At 48.6% G+C, this 25322-nt stretch overlaps 1 protein-coding gene across 1 annotated transcript in view; it reads right to left on the reverse strand.

Moving 5' to 3' along the window:
- Nucleotides 1-4809: 4809 nt before the first annotated feature.
- The window catches only part of PAQR5 (progestin and adipoQ receptor family member 5), a 79254-nt gene continuing 58741 nt past the window's right edge, over nt 4810-25322 (reverse strand). Inside the window, exons 3-8 of the mRNA XM_081292355.1 lie at nt 23311-23438; nt 20526-20731; nt 16220-16346; nt 9771-9867; nt 7774-7915; nt 4810-5089 (exon numbers count right to left, since the gene is read on the reverse strand). Coding sequence (XP_081148481.1) covers nt 4848-5089; nt 7774-7915; nt 9771-9867; nt 16220-16346; nt 20526-20731; nt 23311-23438 — 942 coding nt within the window. The 3' untranslated portion in view covers nt 4810-4847. The remainder of the gene's footprint in view (nt 5090-7773; nt 7916-9770; nt 9868-16219; nt 16347-20525; nt 20732-23310; nt 23439-25322) is intronic.

A 25322-nucleotide genomic window follows, 5' to 3' on the forward strand; every position in this document is an offset into this window, starting at 1 on the left:
AACTGGCCCGATTTCTATCATTCCAGTAAGAAAATCACCTGTTGGCTTCTGGGCCTTGTTACTTAACTGCTGTTTCTGCTTGAAGAGGGCCCCCACTACCACACTAACCAGCCTGGCTCCTTCTGCCCCTGGAGCTCTCCTCAGATATCAGTTTATCAAAGTGGCCATCAAATTCACCTGCCACTGCTCCAGGCTTATTTCCTTTTTTTTTTTTTTTTTTTTTTTTTGGTTTTTGTAGTAATAGGGGGATTGAACCCAGAGGTGTTGTAACATTGAGCTATATTCCCCGCCCCTTTTAAATTTTGAGACCTTTTTTATTTTGAGACCTCTTTTAAAGAGACAAGTTCTAAGTTGCTGAGACTGGCCTTGAACTTGCAATCCTCCTGCCACAGCCTCCCAAGTAGCTGCTATTCCAGTCCCCTCAACTCAGGCTAATTCTCTTTACAGAATTTAACCATTTATCTGACTGCCTCACCAGAATGCTAGTTCCACAAGGGAACTAGCATTCTGGCATAGACATAGTTAGTAATTCTGAAACAACATTCAGTACATTCTAGGATCGAGGAAATAATATATTTGTAACTAATGGGTTTGGGTTTCTCAACTGTTGAAAGAGTTAATATCAAAAGGTAGAAGAGTGAAAGGTACCTGGGAAATCTTCTATTGTCTGAAATTATGTGTGTTGGGGGAAGAGTGGCTATATAATATAAATTATGCACAGAAAAGGGGAAATAACTACCCCAAATAATTTTGGGTTTTATTCACGTCTGTCTCCTCAGTTCCTAGGACAGTATCTGTACTATACGTACCAAGCCCTATTTAGTTGGATGATTTATCAATGTACACATGTATAGGAATCTATTTCTTGTGATGAATGTATTTTCAGTGCAGCAGGTGAAACATAACCAAATCAAATGGAAAACAGGCAACTTTATGATATTAAATAAATTATTTTAATTTTTATCACACACAGTTCAAGAAAACCAGACAGCATAAGTTGGGGGGAACATGTCCAAGTCAGGAAATGGGTGTTTGCTGTGATGGACTGTGGGCTAGAAAATCAGGGGCTGGCATTCAACTAAAATGCGATAAAGTATTATTATAGAAGGTGGTAATAGGTGTTTCAATTACAAGGAATTCACACAAAGGGGTTCCTGAGTGTACCTGACAGTACCATTCTGCTCCACCCCACATTCCTTAGAGCCTTGCAGGTGAGCAGAGTTCTGCAGTAAAGCTGATTCTCCTACATATTCTACCAACCATCACAAACTCATTCTTCAAAAGAAGATGGAGAGTTATTGTCTAAAAACTGAGTAACAGAAAATGAAACCCTTCAAGGAGTGAAGGAAGGTAAAGTGGACTATGTGACTTATTTCAATAACATCCAGGCTCCATCACAAAGGCAATGTCTGGAAAATCCTAGAACATGCAAGGGGAGGAGAAAGAGGTGCATCCCATTAGGAGTGTGCCTCCTCTGACAGTCACCTGAGTCATTATGTAGTGAACAGCTGTTACCAATGGGAGTATGTGACATATTGCAAGTGTATTGAAACATTTTTAAAAATTGAGAACTGCTGCATTAAAAGACATCTTGTCAGTGAAGTCTTCAATTGACTCCCTGTCAATATTTTTCACTCTGGGATGGCTTGGGTAAAACTTTGCCCATGTTAGTCATCTAATGTCTATTACTTTATAATGACAACCTATGTGAACACATTTTCATTTCACTTTAGAATCTTCTAAAATCAGTGTGGTACTGAGAAACTGAGAAATTGTAATTGATAGCACTGTTCAAAAGTATACAATAGGACGACTAACCAAACTCGATCTTGCTCTGTTGATTTAATATTTCATTTCCATCACCATACATGATGAGAAAGCAACACCAGCAAAGATTAAGAATCTAAAAATCCTTCATGCTGATCACCCACAATCTTCCAACTATTTCTAAGCTTAACCAGAGAACATTATTTATTACTTATAAATAAGAGAATTTAAAATATTGTTGTCTCTGACATTACTAAAAAAGCATATTTAAACTTTTTTTCACTATAAAATTGAAGCTGCAGTAAGATGAAATGGAAGCCCACAGACACTGCTGATGTGAATTCCACTAATAATATCAGATTCTTGCCAAAAAGCAAAATTTGTTGTGTAGTTTGCAATTAATGTAACAAAAATTTACCAGCCTGTATAATTTTATCTGCCTTCCCTAGAGGAAGTAAACTGATAATAAAACTAATGAAATCATATTTCTTGACCACTTTCATCCACTATAAGTTGTTACTTGTCCTTAGAGGATTAGACTATTTACAAGGCCATTGAAGTGTCTGGACTAGCTAATGGTAAAGGCAATATTATAAGATATGGGGGTATTCCTGAGTCAGCAAAGATGATCCTGCATTGTGATAGAAGCCCCATAAGTCATTACCAAGAGCAGATCAGGGGTTGATGAGCCTCTGTTAGAATTGTTTTGCATCAGCATTTCTGTACTCCCTGAAAACACCATAAAATACTGAACTTTTAATTAGTAATTCAACAAATGAGAAAATGCTTGATTTCACTACTGTCAACCTAAATAACAGAAATGCTCCAAAGATAATGAATTTATTCAGGAATGGGCACTACAATGGGAATACTCATGTCATTGATTACATGTGTATTCAAGGAGGTTGAGGCAAAGGTACATTTTTAAAGGCAAAATGAGGATTATATAAGTTGTTTTTGCAATAATAATCCTTGACTACAAGGATCAATAATATGAGTAGCCATTAGTCCAAGGCTGAACGGGTATTAGTCAGAAGTCCTTGCAGAAGTGTTTTCTGTGTAAGGCTATAGTGTTTGTGCAAAGCTGTGGTTTTGGCAGAGTTTTTAGTGATAGTTTTTGTTGTCAGGATTCATGCATGAGATACCCTTCTTCATCACCTCCCAGCTTTACTAATCGTTGTTGTTATTTTTAATCTAAGGTTTGACCCACAAGACTCTGACAACTTTCATAGTATTCAGAGTAGAAAACTCTGGAAAATGGGGGATATGATGTTAGGCAGTGAGTTGCTAAAACTTCTGGAGAGGTGATGCCAGCTTGCTTCAAGCTTGTCCCCTGGCCTTCCTGCACAAGAACCACCTGGGGGACTTGTGGTGCCCTATAGATTTCCTCTACAAAACCTACATTTACTTAGTAAAGCAGAATCCTGTTGTTCACATCAGGAATCTGTATTTGTCACAAGCTTCCCTGGGGTTTCAGACTCATGGAAGCTTGAGGATATGACATTTGACCATCTTGTTGGCAAGGTCTTTTAACGTCCTCTGCATATGAATAATATATTTGGCAGCATATTTGAAATGTTGTAAAAAAATATCAAATGTATGATATCTCTAAACATAGCACTTCTGTTGCTTTCAAAGTTAACAGATAAATACAACCAATTGGAATTAGCTCACTCAGTTCCATAGTTTAATACTTCTTACCTGTACTGCATAATACTTTGCAGCTCAAAATGGCAACAAGAGGGCAGAACATAACAGAACACCTGACATCCCACTATAGGCTGTGGAGTTTAAAAAAAAAAAAACCCTATATTCTCCAAGTCAAAATGACATGGGGGGCTGGAGATGTGGCTCAAGTGGTAGCGCGCTCGCCTGGCATGCGTGCGGCCCAGGTTCGATCCTCAGCACCACATACCAACAAAGATGTTGTGTCCGCCGAGAACTAAAAAAAAATAAATGTTAAAAATTCTCTCTCTCTCTCTCTCTCTCTCTCTCTCCCTCCCTCCCCCCCCCCTCACTCTCTCTAAAAAAAAAAAAAAAAAAAAATGACATGGGAACTTATGTAGGACATGACTTGCTGCCCGCTTCCGGTCTTGGGGCCTCACACGTGGCTGGGATGGCTCCTGGCAGGAGGCGGTGCTGTGGCTGGTGACGGAAAAGGCGGACCACCTCCAGGTTAGGTCCAGGACTCTTCTGCCCTGTGGACAGCTTGTGCCTTCCCTTAGGGACTATGGGATGGGTACACGTGAACTCGCTCCACCCCACTGACCTTTATCCGGATTGGCTCCTGTGCAGTATATAAGAGTGTGTACTTCCTCAATAAAGGAGACCCGGCTTCCACTAGTCTCCCTGGCACATCTGATTGTCCTCCAGCGAGGGAGGGCTGGGTGCGGACCACCAGGGCTGGGTGCGGGCCACCAGTCGACCTTTCAGGGCGTGTGGGGCCGTGTGTGCTTTCCCCTGCTTCTCCCACTGGTCAGGAGGAGATGGGGACTAAAACCCCCACAAACTTGCACCTTGAAAACAGAATGGACTTGTGGGAAAAGGACTTTACAGTTTATTCCCTTCTCATTCTGGAATGTTTACCCTGTCCCCAGGGGTCCCAAAGATCCAACTTCCTGTTTCTCAGGTCCTCCTAAAGATCTTTCCTGCTCATTCTTTGGCAGTTGACAAGCTACTACTAGGCTCTTGGAAGAAGCTTTGCTACATGAATTTCATCAAATGAAGCCATTTATAAAGGTTCCATTTTAAAAAAACTACAAGGCCAGTATGCTTAATTCAGTCATTTAAGTTGAATTGAAAGCTTTGTTTTAAACACACTTAAACCTTAATGGGATATCAACTTGCTTGATTGAGTTCATGTTCCCCTTTTAAAAATCATACATTACAGAATCAGTGCACATTTGAAGTAATGTCTCCATTTAAGTGCCTTTTTGACATAAACCTACTCAAAAATGCCAAGACACCAATCATTATAACTGTTTTTGGACATCATAAGCCAGCACCATGCCACTGGCTTATGGTAGTTGGGGTGTTACAGCTTAATGTTGACATCTGGCACAAAAAGCTTACAGTCTGAATCATGTTTCTTTTTTATGTAATTCTGGCTCAGGAATCCGATACAGAGCAGCAGAGAAATAAATTATGTTGCTGAGGCTGAAGATGAGGCACAGCATTATGGCTACAGCTATCTGAGAGAAAGAGAAGGGCCTGAAGGCCGTCATGAGCCACTCCTTCCTTAGAGTCTTGTCCAGAAGTATGGCTTCCATCTGCAGGTGTGTGGCCAGGATCACGCACACATGAAACAGCTGGTGGCTGTGACCTACAGCAAACACACAAAAGGCCATTGAGATCACTGATCAAAAGGAAGGAGTATTGACACAAACTATGACATGTTTGCTAAAAAGATGCTAAGTGAAAGAAGCCAGCAAGGGCACATATAGGATCCAATTTGCATGAAGTATTCAGAGTAGGCAAATCCACAGAGACAGAGGAGATTCATGGTTGCCTCGAGCAAAGGGTGGGAATTGGTATTCACAGTGCATATTCTAAAATGGATTTATGGTGATGTTCAGGCAACTTGGAAAATTTACACAATATAACATTGAATTGTACAGTTGACTTTGGGAGACTCTTTAATATATAAAGTACACCTTAATAAAAGTATTTTAAAGAACAATGTGAGGGGGCTGAATGCATAGCTCAGTGGTAGAGTTTGTGCTTAATTCACACATGGGCCCTGGGTTCAATTGCCAGCAATATGAGAAAAATATGAAGACCATCAGAGCAAAATTCTTTTTCAGAACAACTTATTTACCACACTCATTTTCCAGATGAAAAAGGAGAAAGTTAGGCTGCATGTTTTTCTTGGACTGCTTACCAAGTGCTCTTCTCCCTCCTGCTGGTTAATCAGAAACGTGACCAGGAGCTCCTGTTCCCTGAAGACAGGCTGCACCCAGCTCACATATCTCATCAAAAGAGGGTGGAGCCCAGCAGAGGTGCTGGGAGTAAGCTGGGCCATGTGGTGAGTGGTGAGAAAAGGAGTCCAATGCCCAGGGTCAGAGAGTACTTTGGGTATGGGCCTCAGACACCAGGAGTGGGAGAAGAAGACCATACATGTTATGTTGTGCCCTGAGAAATCCATATACTGATATCCTCAGAATGTGACCATATTAGGGGAGATGGGGTCTTTAGAGAATTAAGTGACAGGTCACTAGGGTGGCCCCTAATCCAGTGACCAATGTCCTTATAAAAATGGAGATTAGAACATAGACATGCACCTACACATAGAAGAAGATCACATGAAAACAGGTGGAAAAAATGGTCCACCCCAAACTAAAGAGAGAAAGCGAGGTCTCTGAAGAAACCAATCCTACCCACACCTGGATCTCAGACTTCCAGCCTCCAGAATGTGAGAAAATAACTTTGTGTTGTTCAGGCCATCCAGTCTGGGGTACTTGTATAGCAGCCTTAGCAACCTTATACAACATGAGAGTTCAAAAATGATCCTCCAATTAAAAAGAAAAAAGTCCCATATTGTACCCTCAGTACCTATCCCAGAAAAAATACTCAATAAACAAGTTAGAGATATAAGCTCAGGAGGGTTGAAGATTTGCAAGCAGATGTCTACTGAATTCTTTAAAACCCCAGTCTCATTCCCAAAAAAGAAGGTGTCGAGAGGTGCCACCCTGGCCTCACTCAAGCTGAACACATTGGCTATGTATGATTCCAATTAGTGTGTGACACAGCAAAGCAGCTTGGGGGTGATGCTCCCCAAGGACATGGCCAAGCAGAGAGCAGTGACTCACTGTGTTCACCAGTTAAGGCTCACACATGTCTCCATGAGGCCCCAAGAAAAAAGACAGAGCCACCAGCATCAGGTGTACCCAAAATTTGACAGCAGCAAGGAAAAGTGACTTCAACAGTCCTGCCTACCAGGAATTGGGGGGGCTTCCTGCAGTCATGGCTAATCAGGCCAGGCCAGCAAGTCCCATACAGGTTGGGCTCAGGGTGCTAAAAGAGAGGGATTTCCGCCCCAGCAGAGTCAGTTACTTAAGGACTGAACATACCTATCATAAAGTGGTGTGCTGGCAAGTTTCTCCCTCAGGGGAGATTTTCTGCTCTGTTCTCTTAGACCAGGGGAACAGGATAGAGGTGAATTAATAGAACTCTGAGAAGCAAAATAATGCCCCTCACTATTTTTCCTGCAGTCCCCAAGACTTCATCCATACCACCTCTACTTCCTTAAAGTGGGTCTGGAAGTAGCCATGGTATGCAGGGGCCAGTTGCCACCTGTTTCCTGGCCTCTGATCCTCCTCTCTTTTGGAAATCTGACCTCTAAGCATTTTGCTAGTTCCTAACCCTTCTGGCAGAACAAAAGAAGAGGATGGAGTTTTGTCAGATCAAACAAAGCATACCTGGTCACATCTCTTAGGTGGGAGGAGGTAGAAATTCAACCAGAGACCGAACGGGCTTGGAGAAAACTAAGGATGTTTGCCATGTTGGAGACAAAGACTGGCTCTGTGGTTTCCATGGACCTTATTTAAGGAACTTTCATCCCAAAAGCTTGTCACCTTCACCAGAAGTGACCCAAGGGTGATGTCCACTCAGCCAGACTCAAAGCCAGGATGGGACATGAACTGCAGATCCGCATCTTGCCTTCTCAAGGCCATCTTTCTTATTCCTCTCCACAGCTGCCCACAATGTTCATTTAATGATGGGAACCTAAGGTTCTTCCTCCTAAGGTTTCAGGTCTAGACCCACCTGCTCTCCATCCTCCCTGCTCCTACCCAGCAAAGCACGGAGTCACATATGCTGGCCTCTGTCACCTTGCAGTGGCATTCACTTTGGCCTGAGCTTCCTCAAGATTTGCTTCTCTCCCTGCCCTTGCCTGTCCACCCTGCCCCCATGGGCCTTTGCAGCCACTACACTGGTGTCAGATAGGTCCCCTCCCTGGCCAGGAGATCAACAAGAATAAATAATAACAGGGCCACAGTGCCCACTCACCAATGTAGTCAAAGCATCCAGGGGCCAGGCACTCTGGCAGGTGTGCAGAATACAAGATTGAGGCCAGGAGGGTCATGACAACGTGCTTCTGGTGGTACAAGGTGGCTTCATTTTCAATGTCCTCGTCTGGGAACAGGAAGAGCTGCAGGTGTTTTAAGAAAACAGCAGGTCTTTAGAGGAGGACAGGCCTCTGACAGGCCCTGGTCCTTCTCAGCACCTGGGGTGGAGGCCCACATACCTCAGCACCATGCAGGAACTCCACCCACCAGGCCTCCCACAGGTCCATGGCCTGGAGGAGGGACTCTCAGGGGCTGTGAGGGCAGAGCTCAGTATTACTGAGTAGGATCAAGTCAGACCCAAGACAACTGTATTTTAACCCCCATCAAACGCTCATGAGAGACGATTGGGGTTATTCAATTACACACACACACACACACACACACACACTCACACACATAATTAGGAAAGAAAATTAGGAACAAGTAAGAGAAAAGAAAAATCTTATTAGATATTTTGCTACTCTTTCTTGGAGTGAAATATAAGTATAAAAGTGGTCTGTGGACATATGAACTCTCTTCAGCCCACACAGCCCTGGAACTGATGGTCCTGATTAAGACTTTAAGGCCTGGAGGCCTCTGAATCATTAAAGAGCATTAAGTACACCATTTCATGGTTTGGGTGTAGTTTTTGTGTTATTATATAAATAATAACAGTAGCTACCACTTATTATGCCTTTTACATGCATCATTTAATATAAGTCTCAACAATTACCATAAAGCAGACTCCATTTTGCAGAAAAGAAATGTGGGCCAGGGAGGGATTCACAAACCTCTAATAAGTAGCAAAGTCAGGATCAGAATCCCAGCAGGCTGGTTCCAGGACCAATGGCCCCATTTAGAATTAGACACCACCCCTCTCCCACTGCCCCACTGTCTGATGCACCAAGAGCTAGAAGCGCACAGCACTGGTGACAGTGCCAAGCCTGTGGCACACTATACTGACTTTAAGAGTGGGTCTGCACACTTCCTTAAAGAAGGAACAAAAAGAAGGGGCTGTACCCCATCTCTAGGTCTCCCCCCGACCGTATAGGGGGAACACAGAACAAGCACTCGATGCCCGAGCTGGCAGGTGGAGCTTTCCACTCCCCTTCCCAGCCAGGCCTCGCCTGCTGGGCCTTATCACGGCACCCAGACGCTGGCTCTGGGAGAGACCCCCTCCGTATGGGCTGTGTGCCAGGCATTGCTGAGCCCACTGGATCCACTGTGTGGATTGATCCTCATTACCTCCTACGAAGGAGAAATGTTAGTCTCACTTCCAGATGAAGAGCCTCAGGTTCAGAGGGTTCTGTTCACTGCCCAAGATCACACAGCCAGGGAGCAGTGGGACCAGAAGTTGAACTCAGGCCTACTTAATTTGAGAGTACATGGACTTTCCCCTTCTTATCCTACCTAAACCCTCCTCTCCTCTGTGTTCTCTGCTTAATTCCCATCTTCCTTGAAGACCTTCATTCATACCTTTTCCTTCAATTCTAAACGAGCATACATTAATCAGTGATAAGATACAATAATGCATTTATTGGACTCCTGCCATCAGTCAGCACTACACATGTCAACTCTCATAATCCCCCTCACAACCCACAGTGGTGTTAATATCTGCCCTTTTTATAGATAAAGGACATCAAGGAGCGGAGAACTTGCCCAAGGACTGGCAGCAAGGATTAGCGATTGGCCTCCAGAGCCCACCCTTGCTTACTCTACCAAACCCCCAGCTTCCTGTCCTGCCCAGCTCTGGGCCATTGCTCCTGAGCCCCCAGGCACATTGTCTCTCAGGGCCTCCATGCTCATGCCATCTCTAATCTCTGCATATGCCATCAAGGCAGCGAGATCTTGCCTCCTGTGTGTCATATGGTGTCCAGTATGGAGTTTCGACCCCCAGAAGCTCAGGAAATGACTGCCTCCTAGGTGTGCCCACAGAACGGGATGCAGCTAGGCCCTTACCCTGTAGAAGATGGGCAGGGAGTCCCAGGTGTAAGGGTAAGCAAAGGCGAGGACTCGAAGCACCTTGCAGAGACGGGGCTTCTGGATTTCAAGAAACCTAAATTGGGGAAGGAAAGGGGGAAGAAATGGAAATGAAAAGTTTCAGGCAATCACATGTGTGCACACACATGTGCACACCGAACACACCGGAAAGGCTGGCAAGCAACAGAAGACGAGCAATTTGCACCTCCTCCTGTGACCAGCCGCTTTCTCACCAGCCTCTTCCCTGGTGGAAATGACAGACCCTCAGATTGAAAAGGATGTCTGCAGAAACTTGTCCTGACACCATGAGAATCAGTGTGTCCAGACCAAGCCAGGGAGGAGACTCCTGGCAGAAACCCTACAAGTGCCAAGTTACTCAACTGCAAGGAGATTTCCAAAAGTCCAGTCACCTCCAGGACCAGGAAGGGAAGGCACTGCCATGGACCCTGTGAAGCATGCTCTATGGAGGTGAGAGGCACCTGACTCCTGGGAGCCTCCCAGGTGAGGACCATGAGGAAAACCTGGCTTCAGGTTGGTAAGCTGGCAGGGTGTCCAGACTATGATACCACACCCAGCCGCGCTGGCCAGTTTGCTCCTTCTCTCCTTCATCTCCAGTCTCTCCAACCCAACATGAACACTAGCGACACTGGTTGTTGCAGAGAGGCAGGTCCCCCTGAGGAGACCATGATAGGGCCTCAGTGGGCCCAGGGAGGGACAGCAGCTAAAGGTGTGGGAACCGGCAGCACAGCTGGCAGGCTGGACACCAGGAGGACATCGATGGCCAAGCAGATTTCACACAAAACCAGAGCTTGGAACTGACGCCCTGGTAAGGAAGTGCTCATGTGTCCCTGCTGGACCACCAAGGCCAGGTGTCAGGGGCCAGTACCCATTTCAATACTGCAGTGTACTGCACAAGGCTGGATTTCTCCTCGGGGACCCATGCCCTGCAGTGGGGCTGAAGGCCCACAGGGTGGTGTGCAGAGATTTGGCATCAAGGCCCTCAGGAGGCAGTTCGGCTGCAGTCTGAAGAAACAGTGGAAGCACTGGGGCCCTCCCAGCCTTGGATCATCATGGGCTCTGCTGGGATGGGGCCTATGCCCTACCACTATGCCCATCTCTGCTCCCCAACCCTCTGTCCCAACCCAGGATTTGCTAAAAATTAGGCTTGAAAGGTGTTTAGAACAGCAAAGCACAGTTACTAAAATGCAGTAAATGTGTGTGGCTCTACCCCCACCCCCATCTCAGAGCCATGTTGGACCAGGCCTTTCTCCCTCACTACCTACTGCTCCTACTGAGCTGGGCCCACCTCCCCTGGACAGGCTGTTCATGTTACTTAAGAGCCAGCATGTATACCTGTGTGCATATCCCACTGCTGTCCATACCATCTGATAGACTCACATCTGACTGGGGAACCTTCTTCAAGGACAGACACTGGATCTGGTCAGGTCGGGATTCCCCAAACCCAGCCCAGAACTGTGCCTGAGGATCAATTTCTAGGCCAGTGTATTCTTCCCAGTCCTCAGGGAAGCCGGGCAAATTAGTCTTCATGAGGAGCCTCTGCTTGAGGGTAGGAGGAGGACACCATAGGCCCTGTGGAGCCCATAGCTCCAGAGACAGCTTCACTCAAGACCACAGGCAAGTATCTTCTTTCCTGTCTGTGCCCATAAAACAGGAAGCACGTGGTAGGTTCCAGGTACAGAAAAGGGATACTTAGGGAGAAAGAAGAGAAGGAGCTGGAGGAGAAGTGCCCTTGATTCATCATCACCTTATCCAAGAACCACAGCCTTGGTCAGCGCTGCAGGCATCTGGGGAAGGGAGGCTGCACAGAGCTGTGATCTCGCCCCTCAGGACCCTGTGACTATGACAGGTTTCCTGATCTTTGTGTGCCTCCAAGGCCTTGGGTGTAGTCTAGGGTCAATGACTTCCTCCCTCACAGTGTTAAGGATTTGCTAAAAATTAGGCTTGAAAGATGTTTAGAACAGCAAAGCACAGTTACTAAAATGCAATAAATGTGTGTGGCTCTACCCCCACCTCCATCTCAGAGCCACGTTGGACCAGCAAACAGGAATTGGAGGAAAGTCAGGCTGGGTGATCTGCGTAAAGTCAGATGAGCTAATAAGAGACAAAGCTAGTTTAAACTAGGACTGTGGACCTCTCTGGTTTCACACTGCCCTCTGCCTGCCCCAGAAGGCCCAGCCTTTGCTCTTCCCAACAGCCTCTGCCCCCAAGGCCAAAAGGAGCACACTCACACTGCCCTAATGGCCTGGGCACCTGCCCCTGCTGCCTTTTCAGTCTACCCTAGCTGTGCACTGCCACCACTTGCCAGCTCTGGGGAAGAGACTCGCCCTAAAATGCATTCCTTGCAGCCACTTACGAAGAAATCTGGCTCTGGCTGGTGAGGGCCATCCCCCAAAGCATGGATTTCCTGTGACTTGAGACAACATTTCGCCTCCCCAGGGGCCAGGGGCATCGGACCAGCCTCTCCAGCCGCAAATCCGAGTCTATAGGAGGAAAAAAAAAAAAAGGAGAAAAAAGCAGAACAGGAGGGAGAAGGCAACAGAGGAAAAAGCAGAAAAGCCAGTAGCCACAGAGGTGCCTCCCACTATCAAGATGCAATTCCACATAAAGCCACAAGGTGCCGCCACAGCCAGAGATTCCAGGAGTGAGTGCCAGGCATCCTGTGAGCAGCCACAGAACCCTCCAAAGCCTCCAAGCCCCACAAGTGTCCAAAGCCCACCCTGTGTAACTCCCTGCACCGGAGGGTCAAACAGATAGTTAGTAGGAATTCAGGAATACTCTTCCCACATGAGACCAGCAGGAAATACTGGATTTGGGGAGAAGCCTGGCTTAAAGAGTTAGGTCAATAAGTGTGGTAACAAAGCTGTAAGGAATTCTGGAACTAGGGCCTGGAACTAATGGGGATTTATAAAAATCCCTCTATTGCAGAAGGGTGTGTGTGTGTGTGTGTGTGTGTGTGTGTGTTTATATTTTGTGACTGTGTGTGGGGGGGGGTCAGGTCCCTCTTTGCCTTCTGACCAAGGCTCCTCAGCCTCCAGAAGTGTCTAGAACCATGTCTGCTGAGTCTCTACCCTGGGCTCTGGCCTCCAAGCCACTCCCAGGCCAGTTCATGCCCCTGCACCACCACAGCCTCCTCCTCCTAGCATTACTCTCGTGGTGTAGCTCACTGTGTACCCAGCATGAAGATTAATCTCTTCCCTCATAGCACTGACCACAGGCCATTTCACACAGCAACTTTGTCAAGAAAGAAAGAAAGAAAGAAAGGAAGAAAGGAAGAAAGGAAGAAAGGAAGAAAGAAAGGAAGGAAGGAAGGAAGGAAGAAAGAAAGGCTGGACGTGCCGGACAGATGATTCACAGTGACTTGTGCCGCGTGGCAAACACTGCATAAGTAGCATTCCTACAGGGAGTGAGGCTGCGCTGTTGGGCTGCTGGGCAGTTGGCAGGCCAGCATCCTGATCTCCCCGATGCAGAGAGGGTGCACATTCCCCCTCCACCCCTTCAAATGCTATAGAATGGGAAAGAATGTTCTTCTGGAACATGCTTCCTTGAACTAAGTTCCTTGGTATTAAGAACCAAAACACCACTCAGGGCACTACAGTCCCCCATGTCGAGATGGACCCTAATGGTTTGAACAGCACTGGAGCAAGTGCCGTGAACCCATGACCTCTGCTGGGCCTGTGAACGCTCAGGTTCCTGGTCCTGTTAGAGCTGTGGGAGGGGAAGGGGCTCAGCAGAGCTCTAACTGCTAGAGCTGAAGGGAGAGGCAGGGCTGGGTCTGGGGAGGAAGACACTGTGGCACAGGCACTGCAGGACACCCAGCCAGATGGAACCTGCCCTGGTGAAAGGGGAGCAGGAGGGATCCAGGCCCTCCTCTCCACCTCCTTAACAGGAAGTCACTCAGGGCCAGCGTGTCTCTCACTCCCCAATACCAGTCATCTTTCTCACTCTCCAGACTCTTATGCAGAGTGAGCCAATGGGGACTGAGGAGGTTAGGCCTGGTGAGTGCAGGGAAACCACCATGGATATGGGAACATGGCAAGAGGACAAGGTGTGATAGAACCCAAAGAGCCCTGCTGGGATGCCCATTCTCCTTTCCTCTTCCTGCACAGCCCCAAAGCTGCTCTGCAGCAGCTGCAGAAGCCAGAAGCCAAGCCGAGGAAAGTCTCTTCCCAGGAGATCAATGTCTGTCTTGAGCAAAGGAAATGTCCTCAGAGGACACAGCTTGTGTCCTCTCTGCAGCCTGCCCTCCAGGCCCTCCTAGTGCTCTCCCCTCCCCTTCAAAAACTCCTCACCTCTTCTAACCTGTCCTGTCTTTTCCACCACCCTCATCCAGGCTGATCCTCCTTTCGTCCTCTCCAGCTAAACGAGCTTCCTCCCAGGCTCAATCCTGAGGTCACTCCCTAGGGCCCTGTACAGGTCATTTTGCATCTGCATTACTGTTTTCCCTACCCTGTCCTGCTGCCCTAAAGGGCTTTTGGGGAGGCCTGTAATCTGCCTCTCCTTGGTACCCTCTGAAGCCAGGGAAGCCATTTACTCCTCCCAGTATTCCCAGCCTGGCAGGCTTTAAGGAAGGTGGGGTGGGTGAGTGGATGGGTAGAGGGGTGGGTGAGTGGATGGGTAGAGGGGAGGATGGCTGGAACAGCCGCAGATGTGCTCCATTCATAGACAGAATAAACTATTCCCTTGTCAAGGAGGGAAGGCCCCAAACATGGGCATTCAGGAGATTCTTGGCCCAGCTGCCAGGCAAACAAGCTCATCCAAACACACCAGGCATACCACATCCAAAGGCCATCCACCACAGCTGAACGGTCAGGGAGACTGGGGCTGAAAGAAAACAAATTCTCCTGGTGGTTGCAGGTGATTAAAAGAGATTTAAAAAAAAAAAGTGACAAATAATCCAAGAATTTGCTTTCTGAGTTCTTGGAAAGCAGTTTTGACCCATTAACTCTGGGGATGTTTCTTCCATGCCCATGAAGCCACCTCTGTTCCCTCATCCCTGTGCTCACCCTCCTCTAATGCAGAAGTCCAAACGCCTCAGGTCTTCAGGAATCAACCTGACAGGAACAGTGATGTATGTGTCCAAGGACCAGGCCCCAGCTGTGTCCCTGAGGGGGTACTGCTTTATTCTCTGCCTCTGTGGGTGGACACTGGCTCCTCACAACTTTAGGGGAGCTCTGGATTTCCAGGAAGGGAAGGAAGCTTATCCCAGCACACACTCCTGCTCCCAGCAACTCCTTGGGGAGGAAGCCACGCACAATCCATTAAAAGCACCCACTCCCATTAAAAGCAACTCCACACCTCTGCCCCATCTCAGTGCAGGCAAATGAAGTCAAGTTGGGGCAGATGTTCCTGCTGCTGCTGAAGAATCTATCCTTCCACATATTCAAAAAACCTGTTTGTCGGGTTTGTGAACCGCCTACTCTCCCTTGATCCTACAAAACCCAAGGAAATGGGAGCCTGGAGAAGTTACAAGGGCACACCTCACATCCCTATTCTTCCTGGGGAGAGGATAGTGGACAGCTCCAGGTGTTCCAAACGGAGTGCAATGGCTTCCTGGGATTGTAGTTGGGGGACAAGAACCAAGGGGCAATCTGCAGCCTACCTTGATTCCTTTCCTGACCTGCTGCTGCCTGGGACCTCAGCACTATCTGGACAGGGCTGTCACCCTGATACAGCCCTGTGGAAGGTCCCCTGTGGAAGGAACCTGAACTTTTGGACAACAAACTTTTGCCAAGAGGTATAGAAATTAGTGTACTGGTCCCCATAACAATGCCTCTCACATTCACATCCCAAGGGGTTTTCTTGAGCGAAAGGGAAAAGAACAGTGGGAATTAGAGGCAGTGAGCTGGGTGTGACCCACAGCCATGGGGATGAGCTGGGCATTTGACTATCATGCGTCATCCACCACACACGCGGAGAGGCAGGCCCCCTCCATTGCTATTAGAGGTAGATTGCCTGTTTACAAGGCACCTCCACCATCTGGGCTTGTGAGAGGAATCCTGGGAACATTACCTGTCATCCTCACGTCCATCTCAGAAGGCAGATGAATTGGCCCGGCTTTGTAAATGAGCAACCAAAGTTCAAGGGGGCTAAGTGACTTGCCTGGTAAAGTCAGCTACATCATTTATAGGAACCAGTACAGTATCGAAGTGGGGGACACTCTTGTTCCAAAATCACTAAGAATTTCAGAGCATTAAACCAAGCATGGGCTCTTCTGAGCAAGGGGCCTTGTGGGGTAGCACCTGTGCACACCTACAGTATTCAGCGACAGGGGATCCACCTGGAATGGAGACAGGCTCCTGGTGCCCTTTCCGCCCAGCCAACCTCCTCCACGGACCCCTCAAATGCCACAGAGTTGCATGCTAAGTCCCCCTCCCTATCCGCCCATCTGAAGTCAGAGAGCCTGGTACCTGGAGTAGCAGGAAAGGCCGGTGCTGAGAATGGTGTTCAGCACGGCCAGCACTATGTAGTAGTCATGGAAGGGGGTTTGCACCAGTGCTTCAGGAAACGTATATGCAGAGTAGGCGATGGCTGAGCCTGGGAAGAAAAACCAACATGGGAACAAAGCCAGGCCTTGGCACTGGGTGGATCCCTAGAGAGACTATCCACCACCCCCACCCCCATCTTAGCCCCTCATCATCCCACAGACCCAGGAGCAGGCCTCCCCCTGTACCCTCCCAGAATGCTCACCCCTTGCTCCTCTTCTTACTTAAGTCTTATCCTGAGACTTGCCTGTAATTTAGTATTCTTCCATTTTTGCATACATTAACTCATTTAATCTCTATCCTCATCCTCCCACATAAAGCTTACACTTATCCTCAGTTTACAGATGAGAAAATAGAGGCACAGAAACGTTTAGCAATTCATTCAGGATCACACAGCCAGAAAGTAGCAAAGCCAAGCTTCAAACCTAGGCAGCTGGGTGAGAAAGTTCCCGAGTTTTTGATTTGTTTGTTTGCATTGTTGGGGATTGAACCCAGGGCCTCATACTTGCTGGGCAAGTGCTCTACCACAGACCTACATCTCCAGCCCTTTTCATTTTTTAATTTAAAAAAGGCCTTGCATAGCTCCTGAGGCTGGTCTTTAATTTTCGGTCCTCCTGCCTTGGCCTCCCAAGTTGCTGGGATTACAGGCATGTGCCAGTGCACCCAGCTATCCCTGCTCTTAACTCTGTGCTATTGCTAGTGGAGACAGCCCAGAGTGCTCAGCTTTTCTTTCAGGAACATGCATACTTCACCTGCCCAAGGGCAGGTGCTTCCTATGGGCAGGTCAGTGTGAGGGGACAGACCCTCCCTGAGAAGAAGCTGGAGACTGTCCGGCTATGAGGCTAGATAAGGGTTTTTTTTTTTTTTTTTTTTTAGGTGTTGGAATCTGTGAGAGGTGTGACCCTAGGACCTTCCAGAGACCAATTGGCTGAGACTTTTATTTGCAACCACAGGGGAGACAACTGTCCTTCACAAAGGGGCCAGCATCTGCAGGCACTCACTTGAGGGTATCCCTCTGGAATGGGTGACCACAGGCCTGTCAGGCCAGACACAGGGATCAGGTTCAAGGACCCTGTTCTTCCAAGACATTGAGAACCTTGAAATTCCAGTTTGGGCCGGGAACAGGCCTCAGCCTCTTGGGTCCAACCTCTGCCTTTTACCACATTTGGCTGATGGATCTAGTGAAATTGGTCACACAGGTGGAAAGGACTGAGAGTTGCCCTCCTGGTACCATGTACCACGCTCCCTGGGGCAGCAGCTGCCTGTGAGGTGTTAGCTGGGAACCACTCCAGGGGAGCACATAAGGGCTTTTCCAGGCTGACACTAGGAGAAGATGCCCATCTAGACCTGGATGCCATGAACTCAGTGGATGCCAACTGGAGCCCAGCTGTGTGGGCAATACAGGAGCCAGGGGGCTTCAGACCCTGCCCAGAACTACAGGAGCAAGCAAGGTGGTTTCCCACGTGAGGTGGGCATTCAGGATGGACAAAGCAATAGGCCAAGAAGCTGACCATGGCCCCCATGCAGAGTTGAGGCTGAGGTGTCTCTGATAAGCACCTGAAGGCAGGTGGGCTGTCCAGGGAGCAGCTGTGGATGCCAGTCTAGAAAAATGAACCTCCTCTTGAAGGCAATAGGGAGTCACAGAAGGTTGCTAAACAGAAAATGAAGAGGGCCAAAACCTAGCAGAAGTACACAGGAAGCCCAAGGGAGGAAAAGCTGGAGGCCAAGGAAGTTAAAGTAATTGCCAACCTTGAGGAGTTGAGGGCTCTCCAGGGTGGGAGGGGGACAGGGGGGAGGAGAGGTGACAGTGGAGGGCAGAGCTGTGGGTCTGAGGTGAAATCAGTGGTTTCTCTCAAAAGCCTACCCCTTCCTTTCACATTTGCTGGGCTTTTTTTTTTTTTTTTTTTTTTTTTCATGTCGAACGATGGGGCTGCGAACTAGAACATGGAACAGCAATGACACATCTGTCCTCAGCCAGTTGATCCCATGAAGGGGCAGGCATTAAGGCACCTCTGACAAGCTGGGGGTCAGAGCTGTGGAGGAGGATAGGAAGAGGGCCCCAGAGCAGGGCCCCCAAAGCATCCAGGGCAGAGGTTTGAAGACCTTGCAGGGAAGTTGAGGAGGGAGACCTGGGAATGGCACATGAGGCTCCAAGGAGGGAGACATGGTGACAGGGTCACCATGGTCCAGTGGAGGAGGGAGGCAGTGTGGGGCACTGGCTGACAGTGCAGGCTTCTGGTCTAAGCCTGGCTCTGCCACTTCCCAGTGGAGTGACCCTTCACTCTTCTCTACACTCACCTACAGCGTGGGCATGCCCATAGCAGCCACCAGGGGGTGCTGCCTGGGTTAGTGAGACAGTCATGGTGCTGGCTACCCTGTGTGGTGGACCAAGCGCCAGACACCGTCCCAGAGGCTCCACACAGAATCATTTAATCACCATAGTGCTCCTACGAGAAGACATTATGCCAATGTTCTGGATGAGAACACTGAGGCTGGAGAGATTAAGAAACTTGCCCAAGAGCACGTAACTACCAAAGAGTGGTGGCACCGGGCTCCAGAATCTGGACAACTAAGCACCATGTTATGACATGTGTCAGGTGCTCAGCAGAGAACTGGCCTCTCAGCAATTACTCAAAATGCTCTCATCAGAAATGAGCCTAAAGGAAGCCGCCAGGCTCAGGAGTTTGGACTTCATCCCAGGTAATGAAGGGCCTGAAAGTTCACAGTGGGAGGGGAGATGTGGGAGAAGGTGTTGCAAAAGCCTCCAGGGCATCTGGGTGGACTGGAGAGCCTATGGCCACCATTCAGCAGGGAGGCCCAGGCATGGGTGCTAGCCAAGACTGTGGGGCAGAGCCCCTTGAAGGGTGCGTAGGAAAGACCCTCAACTGACCTGATCACCAATTAGGTGGATGGTGCAAGAGGAGACAGGGCAGAAGAGCAGGGTTACTACAGAGTTCTGACACGAATGAGCAGGAGCGGCGGGCACTGGCCGGGGGTGGGTATGGGAGAGGGGACAGATGAGGGGCAGGGTGGGGGGAGGATGCAGACAGTCCTGGTCTCAGGCTCGGAGGTGTCAGGAACTTCAGGTCCACAGTTCAAAGATGGAGTTTGGGAGTACCTTGGTCAGAGGAGATAAGGGATGGTGTGGGCAGCAGCCAGGAGCTGGGCCATGTAGAGAAGAAGCAAGAGGGTCAATTCTGAGCAAGTTCATCTATGGAGGAGAACAGAGGCAGGGCTAGCAAAACAGGAAGAACAAGGGGGAGGGTGCTGCAGGAGAGGCCCCTGCGTCAAAGGCTGGCAAGAGCCCAGGAGAGACGGCCACGAAGCCAGTGTGCACCCTGACGACAAGCACAAGGTTGGGGCCTTGGCAACCTGTGTTGGTGAGGGTGGGGAGAGCAGAGCCCTAGGAGTGGCAGGAAGGGGGTCACTTAATCACCTCCAGGATCCTCCTGGACAACTCGCGTGAAAGGGAAGACAGCGATTGGCTTTCAACCCAGAGCAGGAGCAGGAAGGACGAAGAGGCTATAACCAGGGTCCAGGGGGATGAAGGATGCCATAAATAGAGGAGAGAGGAACAGGCAGGAGTCTAAGAAAAAGATGGAGTCAGAGACACCAACACCCATGTCGCCAACAGGTTTGCAGCTCTGTTCCTGTGGCACTTTGAACGGGCCTCTAACACCTCTAAGACTCAGGACAAAGGAGGTTCAGTTCGTGACCCCTCACCCTTGTTCTCTACCAGGCATGACAAAGACCAGTCCTGATGTGCTGGAGTCTGCCTGTCCTGGCCGGTAAGAGCTGATTATGAAAGTTTCAGAGTCTTGCAAATCGACTGTTAGCCCAGCTACCATCAAAATCAAGCTACATAAGCTTACAATTAGGTAAATTGTGTTAACAGAAGTCTTAAGTTCTCATTGCATACATCTGTAAATATCTGTGTGGTGGAAATACTACGTAATGGTGTGTGCCTGCGTGCATCTCCTCCCCAGTGTCAAAGAAAAACAGAGAGTTGTTGGGGGCATCATACTGAGAGCCTGAAGTAGCCACACAGAGAGCATTTATACCACAGAAGCACACGAACGGACGAGAGAGCTTCTTGCAAAACCCTCATCAGGAGCCTGGACAGAGATCCTGGAATTCCTGAGACTCCTACACACCCATCAAAGCCTCATGGTGGCCCTGCCCACAGGGGAAGGGGCGAATGGCTGGGTCTCAGGGGAGAAGACTCACATACCCAGGCTGAAGAGGTTGACAGCACCATAGTCCAGGAAGTAGCAGATGTGCCGGGCATTCTTGGACATACAGCTGAAGGTGTGCGCACAGCTGGATGCGAGAGGGTACACGCAGCTGGTGCACATGTACACAAGCAGAGGCCATGAATAGGTATCATTCTGGATGTCTGTCACATATAGTACTGTCACAAACCTCCACACAAAGAACCTGGAACACAGCATGGGCCCCTGAAGCTCTGTGGCTGGGAACCTCTAAACTCTCCACCCGACCCTCCCCTGCTTTCCATTCTCCTAGGATGACCAATTCCTATGAGTTCTCACTTTGGTAAAGTGCCATGTGCTGGAGAGGGTGGAAGGGGCCTTTGGACTTAAGAAGCAGTAAATTAGAAATGGGCAGGTGGGGTGGGTAAGAAGAGAGCCTTTTTAGGTCTATCTAATCCAATCCCCTCCCTGCCACGGGGTGATGGAATTTCTTTCATGGCATCTTGTCCAAGTGATTCTCCAGCCTTGGCTTGCACGCCTCCAAGGATGGTGGGCTCACCACCTCCCATGGCAATTCCTAGTGCTAGCAAGTTTAGAGATATGGCACAGTCCTATGTTAGATCTGCCTAACCTGCAACCCACAGATGGGGTCCCACCTGTACAGCACCTCACTTCCACAAATCATTCATGAAGAATAGGTTCCCTTTCCTACTAACTCCTCCAAAGATGGAGACTCTACAGAGCATGTTCACAAGGAACTGAAGGAGGTTCCCTAAACCCTTCTGGCTACATGTTTTCATCCTGCCTCAGCAGAAGTAAAGCTTAAGCTATTTGTTCTTTCCCAAAACATATCCTTTCATCACCTCGGGATCATTTCATCATTCCATTTCCTTAAGGCATTTGGACACAGGCTTTCCCAGCCCCTTCCGGCTGGTCTGTGTTGTGCAATTGGGATGGTCTCTGAGAGCCTGGCACATGTACGGCAGCGGTATGCAGTGGGGTAGCTCAGCCAGGTTGGCTCAGCTATAAAACAGCTAAAAGTCCTCCCATAGGGATCTGTTAACAGACCTCAAGACCCACAAGCAAGGGTGGGCACTCTGTAATGGTATCAAATCTCAAAACAACTGACATCAATCATGGTTCATCCACAAAACAGAACTCTCATTCTGAAACCGGAGAGACTTGGGTCCAGTGAGACCTCCACGTGAGACAGCAGGAGAGCAATGGGAGAAAATATGCAGAAGTTGGGGGTGCACAAGCCACGGTTGCTCAGGCTCCCTAGAGCAGCTCAGGAGGATGCACAGGAAACAGGCAGCTGCAGGGAGAATGAGGGCCGGAAAGACCCTAACTTGATTCCCTTCTGCAATGCTACAATTTATTAGCATGCAGGCTTTTTATAGAAACAAAAAGTTTAAATGACAAAAGGCATCCTTGAGTAGGAACTTGCCATCCTGCCCAGTCCTCAGGCCCCAGGGCTGTCAGGCTTCTTCTCCCTACTCTACCCCAAGACTGAGCTTTCTCTCTCCTCCACCAGGGTGGCTGCTGGGACCAGCCTTCCCCTGCATGTTGGCCCTGAGTCTGTCTTTTGCCTTCCGTCAGGCTGACTACCTGCATGCCAGAGCACAGCGGGCTCCCTCAGGCCTGTCTCCACTCAGCACGCTCTGGGGTCCCCTGTCTCTTTCGTAGAGTCTGGGGGGTTCAGGACCCACCTGTGCCTCAACTCTGCTATGCAATATAAAGAAGACACCCTTCTCTGGCTGCATCTGTCAGCTGACAGTGGTCTGAGTGGGACAATGGCCCAAATGACCTATGAGGTCCTCCCTGCCCTAACATACAGTCAAGCCTCACTATTTGTAGTTCTGCATCTTGGGATTCAACTAACCATGAATCAAAAATATCCAGGGAGAGGAAATATGTGACTGCATTGAGCATGTAGATTTTTTTTGTCATTATTCTCTAAATAGCATACCATATCATGTACAGAGCATACACAATGTATTAAATATTATAAGTAATCTGGAGAAGATTCAAAGTATATGGGAGGATGTGCATAGGGGATAGGAAAATGCTATGCCATTTTTATATAAGGAAGCATCCATTCACAGATTGTGGTATCTGCAGAGGTCCTGAAGCAATCTACTACAGACACTGGGGACTTCTGACTGCACTATGTCTGTGCTGTGGCCCTGTCTTAGGGCGAACTCATCCATGAGGTGTGTGAAGTTGGTCCGGGGCCCACCTTTCTCAGCAAGGCCCTTTTGGCCTTCCTGAAACTCCCACTCCTGGGTTCATGCTTCCCAGAGCCTTGCTCTTAGCTGACTGTATTAGAGCACTGCCTGACCAAGGGCCTGCCCATTGCTGTGGTTCCAGAACAATTATGAACCTACTGCTCTGTGCCGAGGCCTTTAACCATTTTCTCCCTGTCCTCCCTGCAACCTTGAGAAAGGTACAGACCATCACGACTGCTTTGAGGGGAAAATGAGATATTAAGTGGTCTGCTCAAGCTAGTGACATTTTAACTAGAGATACTGGTTACTGGATTCCCGAAGACCTGCAAAGCTGCCAGGACTAAAGGGGATGAAGATAAATACTACTGAATCAAGGAAGGGCCTGGGAGCTCCAGAAGCTCCTGGAATCCAGCCACAATCCACACGCTATAGCTCATTCCATGGAGCACCCAGCTTCTCCTTCTGCCACAAGGTCACCTGCCCCCATAGAGGAATCCCCCAATCCCAGCCCTCCCCATCCCAACTAATCCTCAGGGACCCTAGATGAGATGGGCTGGTCAAGGGGACTGGAATCTACCAGAAGGGCAGCAAGTGAGTCCAGATGTTGAGGGTCTCATTGGTCATTTGGAAAAGGCTGAGGACACAGGCTGTGGCGGAGCTCTGTGGATGCCGGTAGCCAAAGAGGATGCCCCGCTCATGGAACACCTGCAGAGGGACAACAAAGGGCACGGAGGTGAGAAAAGAGGGCCGCCTGAAGGTCTCCAGAGGAGTATCTCTGGTGGGCATCATGTTTTCTCCTAGTCTGTGCACTGTTAGCCTGGGACCCTTGAATAATTCCCTGACCTGTCAAACTGCTATCCCCTCTCTCTCTTTCCCTCTTTCCCTCCTGTGAGCTTCTAGCATCCCAAGTCCTCCAAAAGTCTCCAGCCAGCTAGAGGAGAGAAGCCAGGAGCCAGGATCTCTTTGGGAATGCAGCCTATCTGCCTTCCCAGTCGCACTTACTCTTGGCATGAATGTTGCCTAGGAATCCGTTTTTGCACCTTCTGCCTGGGGCCTACAGCCCAGTCTTTGTGGCTGGCTAACATATATGCTGCCTGTCTGAGCCAACATGCCCCAGATGTCAGGGGCTGGTGAAGATCTCTGCAAAAGATACCCCCGTGCCAGGAGACAGTCACAAAGCACTTCATAAAGGCTACTGATGATGAGGACTATGATGCCGACGCCTGGCCTGTGGAAGAGGAGGCTGATCGCAGCAGGTCCCACAGCGCCACCCCAGCCTAGGCAGCTCGCTTGGCAAGTCCCTCCAAACACCCCAATCAGAAACATGAATGGGTCAGCCCACCTCAGGTATCCTATTACATCCATCAAAAAACTGGTAACAGAGAGGACAATGCAAGAGGGACAACAGCTCTGGATGCAATGAGTGATGACAAGTGGAATATGAGTTGAACCCCTGCCAGGATCATAAGGGCTGTGGAAGTGTAAGTATTCATGGTGGAGCAGAGGCTGGGCCGAACATGGAAGAACGAAGAGTTTGATTGTCAAGGTATTAGCACTAAGACAACCCCTCACTCCTTTGTGTTGAGCAAGGTTTTCACTGACATTGTGGCCAAATAGTTCCTGGGGGCAGGGTGGGGGCTGGCCTGTGCATCATCTAGAGATACACATGGCCTCTATCTACTGGATGCCAGTGGCTCTCACTGTGCCCACTACCACCCCGACCAAGTGGTGAAAAACAAAAAATGTCTCAAGATATGACCAAATGTCCCCCATGGGCAACATCTTCTCCAGTTCAGAGCCACTAATTTATATGAATATTGACATAACCTTTGAAAGGTAAATGATAAACTAGAGGCTTGATTGAAGCAATCGATAACAATGATAATATTAGTCATCGTGATGTAAGCCAGGTCAGGACGCATTTAAAAGTTTCCTTTGCTTTTTCAACTTCAGGAGGAGGCAAAGGCTAGAGAAACTCCAACCCTGCCCCATCTCTCACTTGGGTCACCAACTTCTTCATTAAGAGAGGCCTCCATTTAAAAATAGGACAGGCTGGGGCCAAGCTCAGTGGTAGAACACACACATAGCACCCATGAGGCCCAGGTTCCACTCCAGTACATGTGAGGTCTAGTGGGTGTTGGCTCTTGAGGTTCCCACAGGACAATAAAGAAAGTAAGAGGCTACCAGAGCAGAGTCAGATTTCAGTCCCCAAGGTGCCATGTGCCTTTGGGCTGGGCCGCAACACTTGGGATCTCAAAGTCCTCATCTGTAAAGTGGGAAGGCACTGGCAGGAAGGTGAACAGGTTCCCTCTCAGCAGCAGCTCTGAGTTTCGGGGACCTGTTAGTTTGACTCTGGGTAAAACTAGTCAACCGGGGAGGGAAGATAATGCAGTTGGCTCATGGCCCCATGAAGTAATGAGTTAGTTTGGGTCATGACTAAGTAAAGTGATATGTTCTGGTTTTTGGTTCACCATTCAATTCTGATGTCCCTGGATTACAGTGAAGACTCTTCTAGTGGGCAGCAGAAATCTTTTTTTAAAAAAGTATTCATTTAGTTGTAGATAAACACAGTTTCTTTATTTTTATTTT

The sequence above is a fragment of the Spermophilus citellus genome (genome assembly GCF_964194105.1).
Source record: "Spermophilus citellus genome assembly, chromosome: 4".
NCBI lineage: Eukaryota > Metazoa > Chordata > Mammalia > Rodentia > Sciuridae > Spermophilus > Spermophilus citellus.